General features: G+C 31.8%; 1 protein-coding gene across 1 annotated transcript; it reads left to right on the top strand.

Annotated features, from left to right (window-relative positions):
• Positions 1-3129: 3129 nt before the first annotated feature.
• On the top strand, positions 3130-3736 carry LOC108367613 (uncharacterized). Its single transcript, XM_017622268.1, has 2 exons — positions 3130-3384; positions 3443-3736. The coding sequence occupies exons 1-2, from the start codon at positions 3130-3132 to the stop codon at positions 3734-3736; spliced, it is 549 nt and encodes a 182-aa protein (XP_017477757.1).
• The last annotated feature ends 6664 nt before the right edge of the window (positions 3737-10400 follow it).

Here is a 10400-nt window from a genome sequence, read left to right on the forward strand (position 1 = left end):
AAACGAAAACTATAACCTTGTAAGTAATTTTAAAAATTGGCGCAGTGGCTGTTGCATTGTAGTTCATTGCTTTTGCCGGTGGTCTGTAAAAACATTTCCATGTTAAATTTCAGCATATTTTTCTAACAAAATATATTTTTGAAGCATGAGCAACAAAAGAAGAATTGATAAAAATTAGAACAGATAAAAAAAAATTGGCAAAAACAAATTTTTTCAAATAACTATTTCCTTCAAATTTCCGGCAAAAAAAAAACTGATAATTTTTACTCTCCTCAGTGAAGCATAAAAAGACATAGTTAAGATTGAAATGCACCGTTGAATGTGAGAAGTCCCTTAAAATTCCGAAAAAATTTGAAGAAAAGAGAAAAAGCCCATATCAGCGTTTATTTTCTGAATTATTTAACCGACGAATACTGAAGGGCCCTAAAAGGACTCAAGAGTCCCGAAAATCCTGAAAAAATCCCGAAAAGTTTCCACCGAAAATCCCGAGAAAACTCTCAAAAAATTTTTAACTCAAAACAAGTAAGAAAGTCTAAGTTCGGGCGGAGCCGAACATTAAATACCCGGCGCAATTATTAAATATATGTTTTTCCACCTTTCCGAAAGCTACCGCTAGATGGTAAGCCGGGGTGTATAAATTTTAAGTAAATTAGCGTCCTTAAATTTCGAAATTTTGCAGTTTCAAGCATTTCTGAAATATACCGTTACATGAAAATCGGTCGTAATTTTAGTCCGATTTCAATAATTTTCAACGCTTTGCTTTTATGTGGCAAGCACAATAACCACACCGAGTTTGGTACAAATTGGTAGAACGGTTACCGATATACATATATGTGATCACAAGTGGGCGGTGCTACGCCCATTTTCCAAAATTTTGTCATAAATGTATTTCTTGGTAAAGAATTGTTGCAATCATCAATTTTGAATAAATTAGCTTTAATATTTACTGATTTATCGAGGATTTCGTATTTTTCTAAATTACCGTTATATGGGATGTGGGCGTGGTTATTGTCCGATTTTAAAAATTTTCGGCCATTTGGTATGTTGTAGCAGGACCAACAACTGTGCCAAATTTGGAAGAAATTGGTGCAGCGGTTACCAAGATATACACATGTAACCATAAGTAGGCGTGGCTACGCCCATTTGCCAAGATTTTTTAATATTCTTATTTTTCGTCTAAAACTCATTGTAAATATCAATTTTGAGTGAATTATCTTCAGTAGTTACTAAAATATCGCACTTTTCCTATTTCTGAAAATTACCGTTATATGGGAGGTAGGCGTGGTTATTGTCCGATTTCGCCCATTTTCAATACCATCCGTCCTATGCCCTAAAGAAGTCCACGTACCAGCTTCCAACTCCAAGGGATCCGACGAATCTCGCAATTCTCTCCTTGCTTTAGCCAACTCTACTAATCGATTAGCTTCCACATCATCTTCCTCATCACTAAACCATATTTCAACTGTGTCCAATTTTTTAAATTTTATAATAAAAGCAATTATTTTAAAAATGATGTAAATAAAACACTAAAGAAACAAATGTAAACAAACAAACAGCTGTTTACAATTCTGTCAACCATTCACAATAGTACAAATTTTTATCGATCAAGTTACACAATAGCAAAATAAAAGATGATCGACTCGATCCACAAATTTCTATTCTACTGCCAGTCGACACTCGCAATAGGGGCCCCAAGTCTAGTCCGACAATAGACTATTATATACCATTTTAAAGGCCTATCTATATATCCTCTTCTCAGATCATATTCAATCTATGAAACTCATAAATCTACAAAATCGTATTTTTTGACCTAAATCGACAGGATGCGACCGACCTCTGAATGACCTTAAAAAAATCGATATAAAAATAGGCAATAATATTTCTCATAAAAACCAATAAAATTAATGTTCATATGTGTGTATGTATGTTAATGTACTGGTACAATAAAAGGTAAAATGTCGAGGGCATTTCATTGTCTAAGGCTAAGGCAAATGGGAGCTTCCATGGGAAAGTGAACGTCAGGCAAAAATCATTTTCTTTATAAATCTAACAAACGTGTGGATAAGACATTTGTAAAAATCTTGAATCAACCAAAAAATAACAAATTAAAGCTTGAAATGCATTTTTATAACCCTTTTTTACGTTTTGAAATCAAATTCTAAACATCGGGACGAAAAATAAATATTATTCTTTAAATTTTAACAAAAAAAAAAAATCAACAAGTTGTAATCGTCGCAAAACGGTTTTAACTATTCTCTGTGTTCGAACGTCCTACTATAATTTAGAGTGTTTTTTATCTTTCAAGTTCAACCAATAAATATAAGAGATAACAATTAATATTTGAGTTTTATTTTTTCGCTTAAATAAAATTATTATTATTTGATTTTTATTTTTGCTATCAAATATACATAATGATTATTTTACGGTTTTTATTTTTTCTCTCAAAGATAATAATTATTATTGCTACTTGCTAAGTGATTAGTAAAAAAACTTATATTTAAAAAAATAAAATAAAATTTATTGCGTTTCAAAATAGGAAAAAATTCAAATGAAAGTTTTTCAACAGTTGACAAATTAAAAATTTTCTCAAAAGTTTTCTAAGATTGAACATTGTAAAACAAGTCGAAGGTTCCACGTTATTAATTTTTATTCTTTCACTTAAGAATAATGATGATTAAAAAAAACTCAAAGACGTGATTGCCCGCGTATCCTTTAAAGAGGTAGCGACATCCTAGCAAAAGGAATAAGTCCCACAATTTTGAGGTAAAAATTTCAGTTGATTGGGTCTGTATAGCCTTTGAAATTTTACAGCTCCAAACGAAATTCTCTCCTGGCAACACTGCTGACTGGGCCGAATCTCTTTTTTTTTTTACTACAACTCACTCTACAATGAAAATTTTTTAAAATAATTTACCTCAACGAGATTTGAAAATTATTTCAATATTTTCTTACATCTTTCAAGTTCATAGATTTTTCTCAATAACTACAAATTCAAGTGAAAAAGATTAAAATTTATTAATTGTTAAAAAATTAAACGTATTTACCAAACAAAGTATTCATTTTATCTATCTGAATCTAAATTCGTGCGTCCCATCGCAAAAAATTGATTGCAAAATAGGTTATCCAAAGATGGAGGTTGAGAAAAAGTTGTCGTTGCGCTCCACGTCGAAGATGAATTGCGTGTCGAAGACGACAGCATTTAACCAAACGAAAGCTGGTAAATGCCAACGTCCCAGCGGACCGCTTCATCGCAATCCATATTTGAATTTTCTACGCGAATTTCGTCAACGCAATTGTGGTCTCTCAGCTGTGGAAATCATACGACGCGGCGCTAAGGAATGGAATAATATGGCAAAAGAGAGCAAATTGCGGTATATTGAAGAGGTTAGTATGAGAATTTTTTGCGCTGTCAATGATGTTCAATCTTAAGTATTTACCTTAGGCTTTTTATGCAGCCAAGAAAAGAAAACTACCACTATCGCCGCCACAAGAGCAGCAGCGGCAGCGGCAGCAGCTGCAGCAGCAACTGATTAAGCCGACAAAAATGCGGGTGGTGTCATATGCGAAAGACTGCGGCCCTGTGTGCCCTAGGGCAAATGCTGGTTGTAAAAAACGCCGCAAGAGGCGAATGGCTAAATGTGGACGCAAAAGGCGGCCAAAGATGAGTTGCGCCATGAAACGACGACCGATGCGCCGTTCTTGTCGAAGGAAGAAGAGGCGAAGTTGCAGAGTCTAGTGGTGGCGCATCTATTTGACAAATTTCGGGAAAATGAAAATATTTGCGATGAATTATTAGGTACTTATACATACATATGTGGTTCGTGAAGAGTCTGCAGTACGCACTTTTTAAGGCGACTACTAATTGTAAAGTTTGCATGTAAATAAAAGTAAAAAACAAGTAAGAAAGTCTAAGTTCGGGCGGAGCCGAACATTAAATACCCGGCGCAAGTATTAAATATATGTTTTCCACCTAACCGAAAGCTACCGCTACACGATAAGCCGGTGTGTATAAATATTAAGTAAACTAGCATCCTTAAATTTCGAAATATTGAAATTTCAAGCATTTCTGAAATTTACCGTTATATGAAAATCGGTCGTAATTTTAGACCGATTTCAATAATTTTCAACGCTTTGCTTTTATGTGGCAAGCACAATAATCATACCGAGTTTGCTTCAAATTGCTAGAACTGTTACCGATATACATAAATGTGATCATAAGTGGGCGGTGCCACGCCCATTTTCCAAAATTTTATCATAAGNATCTTCAGTAGTTACTAAAATATCGCAGTTTTCGTATTTCTGAAAATTACCGTTATATGGGAGGTAGGCGTGGTTATTGTCCGATTTCGCCCATTTTCAATACCGTCCGTCCCACGCCCAATAGAAGTGCATGTACGAAGTTTCGTTAAGATATCTCAATTTTTACTCGAGTTATCGTGTGCACAGACGGACGGACGGACGGAGGGACGGACAGACAGTCACCACTTAATCGATTTCTCTTTTCATTCTGATCATTTATGTATACATTTGTCTATATCTATCTCGATTCGTTTTGCCTGTTACAAACAACCGTTATGTGGACAAAGTTATAATACCCTTGTGCACAAGTGCGCTCGGGTATAAAAATTATTCCTGAAATGTTTATCAAGCTAAAATTTTTTTTGTTATTTTTTTTTTATAAAAATATGGTTCATGCTCTAATCAAAACTACCTAAGCCAAACTTTATACAGAGCTTAGAAAAATTCACCGAATTTTCATCTAATTTTGAACTTTTTAGTATGATATAGCCGATCTATCTGCATACCCAAAACTTATAATTCCAAAAATTCAGATTAAAATGTTCAAAATTTATCTGAAAATTCGGTGAATTTTTCTAAGTTCTGTATAAAGTTTGAAAGTTTGGCTTATGTGGCTCTGATTAAAGCATAAACTATATTTTTATAAAAAAATAACAAAAAATTTTAGCTTTAAAAAAATTGCAAATATTAAACAAAAAAAACACCATGCACTCACTTTTGATTGCCAGTATATATTAACATATGTATGTATGTTAAGTACGTTTATGTTGCTCGTAGTTGTATTTATGTAGAACCCACTTAAAGTAATTACACTTTCCAAGCTATTTAGCACATATTTTGTTTCATTTAACTACGCACATGCGTAACGGCTTAATAAGTTGCTCGAAAGATTCTTAACGTAGATAATTTATATTAACCGCAATGTTAGGCACAAAGTAAAGCGTACGAGTAGAGCACCGAAATATTTAATTGTGTATACCGAGTGCATACGTGTGTGTGTTACGGTAGAAAATTGAAATTAACATAGCAAACAGCAAATTAATTTGAACAAGTAAACAACAATAAAGAAATATAACAGCACAATGGAAAGCGGTTGTCGAAAAATATTAAATGGCTGAAATCTACGCAATGATCAAGGCTTATAAAATAAATAATATAAATTAGGGGTGGCTACCCAACAAAAAAAGAAAAAAAAAACATTTTTCTATTTAACCGCAAAAAATCGACACAATTTTGACTATTAGTTATAACTCAGAGAGTTTAAGAATTTATATGAATAAGTTTCAATAATATTTCAAATTTATTAACAGATTTCAAGTAAAATTTTGCGAAAATTTAAAAGCAATTTAAATATATGCAAGCAACCTCTAAAAATATGTTCAAAATTTTGAAATTTTCTTTGATGTCTTTATTTCGCACGTGGAACGACCGAATTTCGATTTTTTTTTTTTTTAACATAGACTCTTCTATTATCTGGTGATTTGTTGGAAAAAAATATTTTTCAAAACTAACAAAAAAAAAGTTTTTAAAAAATTTATTTTTGGAGGTATTTTCAAATAGGTCCTGCTCACATTAATCTGAATATTTTGGCAAAGGTTTAAATAAAATAATTGTTTTTTAATTACAATGAAAGAACAGCACCGATTTTTTTGTATGGAGATTGATGCACCTTAATGTACTCATTTATGTATGTGTACATTGCAGTCCATAAAATGTGGTTCCTGATAAGTAACATCTTTATACATATTCCATTTATGTAATTGAATATGTTAAGAACAATTTTACAATACCGGTAACACCAAAGAATATAAGAATATCTCAAACTGGGATAATTTTTAAAAAGTTGCCAATTTTCTTTAAATTTCTTGTATACTCGGTTAAGGTAAATATGGACCAGAATATTAGGGACTAAGTGTTGGTTGCAAGTTTTTTACGACAATTTAAAGATATCTACTAGGCACAAGATAGCCTATTTAATTAGATTTCATTTAATTTTTAGAAACTAGTATTTTTTCTTTGTTTTAATTATTATTATTTTTTTAATTAATGTTTCTTTTTAATTTTAGGTTTTTTTTTACATTTTTTTAATTCAGTAAATATTTTGGAACTTATTTTATTTTATCTTTTTTTAATTCCATTTTCTTGACTATATTGTTTAAAAAAATACATATATATATTTTTTTTCATTTAATTTTTAAGAATTTTTTCATAATTTTTTCCTGGTCTTAATCCGCAATTTTATATTTTATTTAGTTTTATTTTCATAGTTAGATTATATTGTTTTCCAAACATATTATTTTCATTTCATATAATTTTTAGAAACATATTAAATATTTTTTTTAATCATTACTTTTTACTTTCTACTCTTAGATTTTACTGTTAAAAAAAAAATATTTTTTAATATAATTTTTTCTCTCTACATTTAATGAAGTTTTATTTCAATTTTATATTTGGTTTGTATTAAAAAGAAACATACATATTTATATTTTTTTTTTAGTTTCATTTCATTATTAAAAAACTTATAAGTCAAACAAAATATTAGTCTTTCGAAAGGCAAAGAAGTATTTAATTTTTAGGCAAAAAACAAAACCGGCTTCAATTCTCATATAAAATATATGTATATATTTCGTGATCCAATGATCGGATCTTAATTAGTATGGGACCACCTCCGAGATACTGCCTTTCCGATGTAAAAAGAATTATCGAAATCGGTGGACTTGGTCCAAAGTTATGCGGTAACATACAAAAAAAAAAAAAAAAAAAAAAAACAAAACAAAACAAATTCCGATGAACTGAGTCGGTTGAAAAGACCTTTCAATATGCATACGTATATACCTAGTTCCCAGAATTGACTCGTGGCGATTTGAAAAATTGTTGCCAAAATTGCCGCGTAAATAACGCGAATGAAATAATTGTGACAAATTCATTAGGACTAGGCTGCAGCAACCCTCTCCTCCTAGAGCACTTCCTTAATAGTACTGGGACTACTGCGAATAAATACTCCGCACGGATTGGTGTGTTAGTTGTAGCCTCTCTTCCAAAACTATCCGCTATCTCACTTCCCTCCATTCCATTGTGGCGCTATACTAACTGAATATTGTTACACCTACCAAGGGAGTTAAGTTTCTCAATGCAGTCAAGGGTTAAGAATGATTTGATTTCACAATCTAAATGAGCTCTGATCACCGCCGAACTATTACCTAAAATTTAGGGATTATCTGCGTATCAAAATACAAACTATCAGGGTAGACCTTCGTCTGAAATATGCTTGGATATTTCCCCTTAGAAGCAGATAAATTGGTTCTGCATCCAGAAAAGTTAAAAGTGTGTATAAGAAAAGTGTGAAACTGCGTAAAAAAAAGTCGTACCCACTAACTCGAGTTATGATTTACAAGCAAAGAAAAGCGCTACACTATGGGAGATACCAAGGCAAATTCATACAAGGTGGTGTTAACAGAACAAAAACAAAAATTACAATAACAAATTATGTATACACACACTGACAATAAGTACAAAACAAAATTACAACAAACACATCATTTTGACAAAAGGGACAAATTCGCCATGAAATCAGCGGATCCGACGATAACACCAACTTGTATAGATTCGCCTTGGGAGAAGATACTATGGGAGATTCCTACCCATACATACATACATATCAGTGGTTAAACGTGGTCACACATAATTTGTTGTAATTTACACTACGCGCCATAAACTTTCGCGCAAAGGCAAATAACTTGTAATCGAGGTGAAGTCATTAAAAGTACTCTTACCAGCACCTAAGTGCGAAAAGTCGAGAAAGTTTTAGTTTTTAGTTGTCTCAAAGTATAAAAAGAAAAAAAAGTGAAGAGCTCGCCAACAGCGCGAAAGGCAGCAGTAAGTAATAATAGAAATAATAAATTATGTTTTACTTACGCACTCGTTAGACTAAATAACTATGTATGTATGTAAACAAAGTTAGCGCAGTTGAGCTAATAAAAACATCCTGCTGCCTTTGTCATTATGGCGTAAACGAGAGACTCATGAAAACTTAATTATTAATGTGTACATATACATTTGTAAATCGTTGGCAACTCTTCGCAAAAGAGTGTAATAACACTACGTACATATTGTTTGTAATTTTCATTTTGCTAAATACAAAGGCGTGCGAAGAAATTCAGGCAAAAAATGGCACTCTTTCTAATACAAAACTGATTTTATTTGTTGGTTGTTATGATTTAGCACACTTTAGATAATTGCAAAATTTATTTGTAGTGAATTTAAGAAAAAATATATACCTATGTTTTTTGTGATGTTTCTTTCATTTTCATTTATTGTTGGGAGTTTGCGTTGGACTTTTCGATTTCACAAAAAGGGACTATAAATTATATATTCAAACTAAGAACTCCTTTCACATTCATAAATGTCATGTAAGTATGTGCTATGTACTGATAGGTGAGATTTAGGAATAATGGCAAAAAATAAATATTTTTTTGCACAAAGTACTATTTCTCGCTCTGTGTAACTTTAGATGCTTTTCTATATATGCATGGAAACAACAAATACATATGTACGTAGCACTTAATCATAGGGCGTGATCGGCTTTGCACATTCTGCTTGCAAGTTCTGTGTTGCTGTCCGACGTCCTTTATACGAATGTATTGAAAATGTACAAGGTATATTGTATTTGTCGCGTCAAACTACGGTTACGTTAAAGAATTTGGAAAGTTTGCAAAGGAGTAATGACTTTCCACCTGCCTATTTATCCCTTCTCTAGGGTTCAAGTAGAAGGAGCAAACAGGATTAAATATTTGACAAAGCTTATTGTTTCTGACATACCAAAAACCTAATCCCCTATTTCGAAATATCAATCACATTATATATTTTCCTCAACCGAGATTAATGGTTTTTCACGAGGGCTCTTTTTGTCGCTATTTATGTACTTACATACATATGTACTTTATTCATCGGGTTCCCCTCAACAGGCGGAAAATCGGTTTATCGATGTCTGTCGAGGACATCTGTCAAACGAAAGTTTTAACTTAATCTTTGATGTTATCAAGATCTTCTCGGGATGGTGCAGAATATTTCTGCATTTTTTGGGAATTTCTTGTTTTAGTTTTGTGGATATTTCGGGCGAATGCCGAAGTTTTTCATCACTTCGCGGAATTCTTTTGCTTGTATATACAGTATTGGACATATCTATAGCACCCCCCTTTCAAAGCGATATTGTTTGCCACTTATGTTTAATTATTTGTTTTTAAGAATTTTCAATTAAAATACAGTTCATTCTTTAACAAAACCCATATAAACATATGTTTTAAACTTTTTAAAAGACCGCGAAAAATCGCAACAAACTTTCCCTTAAATTTCAAACATTTTTTTTCAGAAGCTCTAGAATTTTTTTGAGTACACAGTTTTATAGCGCATTCAATTTTGTCCAATAATGTGCAAGTTTCAAGTCGCTAAAGATTACCGTTGATTTTTTAGAATTTTTTTTGTCTCATTTGCTTCCATATATGGACTAAACACAATTTATTTTTATATGGCAGAAACCCGCAACATCCTCGGCGAAAAAAATTCTAAAAAATCAACGGTAATTTTTAGCCACTTAAAACTTGCACATTATTAGACTAAAATTGAATGGGCTATAAAACTGTGTATTCAAAAAAATTCTACCGCTTCTGGGGAAAAAGTTTTGAAATTTGGGTGAAAATTTGTTGCACTTTTTTTTGTTCTTTTAAAAAGTTTTAAACTTGAGTTTATGTGAGCTTTGTGAGAGAATGAACTGGATTTTAATTGAAAATTCTAAATAAATAAACATGAGTGACAAACAATAGCACTTTGAAATGGGGGTGCTATTGTATTGGCCAATACTTTACATATTTTTTCGGAATCTTTCGGACTTTTCGAGCATTTTTCGGCATCTTTAGGACCTCTTTTGAAATAAACCGGACTTTTTCGGACTTATAAAGATTTGTTTCAGACTTGTAATAATTTTTTTCAGACTTGTAATAATTTTTTTTCAGATTTGATATATTTTTTTTCAGACTTGTAATAATTTTTTCGAATTTGTCATGATTTATTCGAATTTTTGGAAATCTTTTCGCACTTGTCAAAGG

This window comes from Rhagoletis zephyria, unplaced genomic scaffold (genome assembly GCF_001687245.7).
Source record: "Rhagoletis zephyria isolate East Lansing unplaced genomic scaffold, Rhagoletis_zephyria_1.1 Rzeph_scaffold_02741, whole genome shotgun sequence".
NCBI lineage: Eukaryota > Metazoa > Arthropoda > Insecta > Diptera > Tephritidae > Rhagoletis > Rhagoletis zephyria.

Coding starts and splice junctions, on each gene's coding strand:
- LOC108367613 (XM_017622268.1), top strand. CDS start 3,130: ATGGAGGTTGAGAAAAAGTTGTCGTTGCGCTCCACGTCGAAGATGAAT. Junction 3,385..3,442: donor AATTGCGGTATATTGAAGAG/GTTAGTATGAGA, acceptor TATTTACCTTAG/GCTTTTTATGCAGCCAAGAA.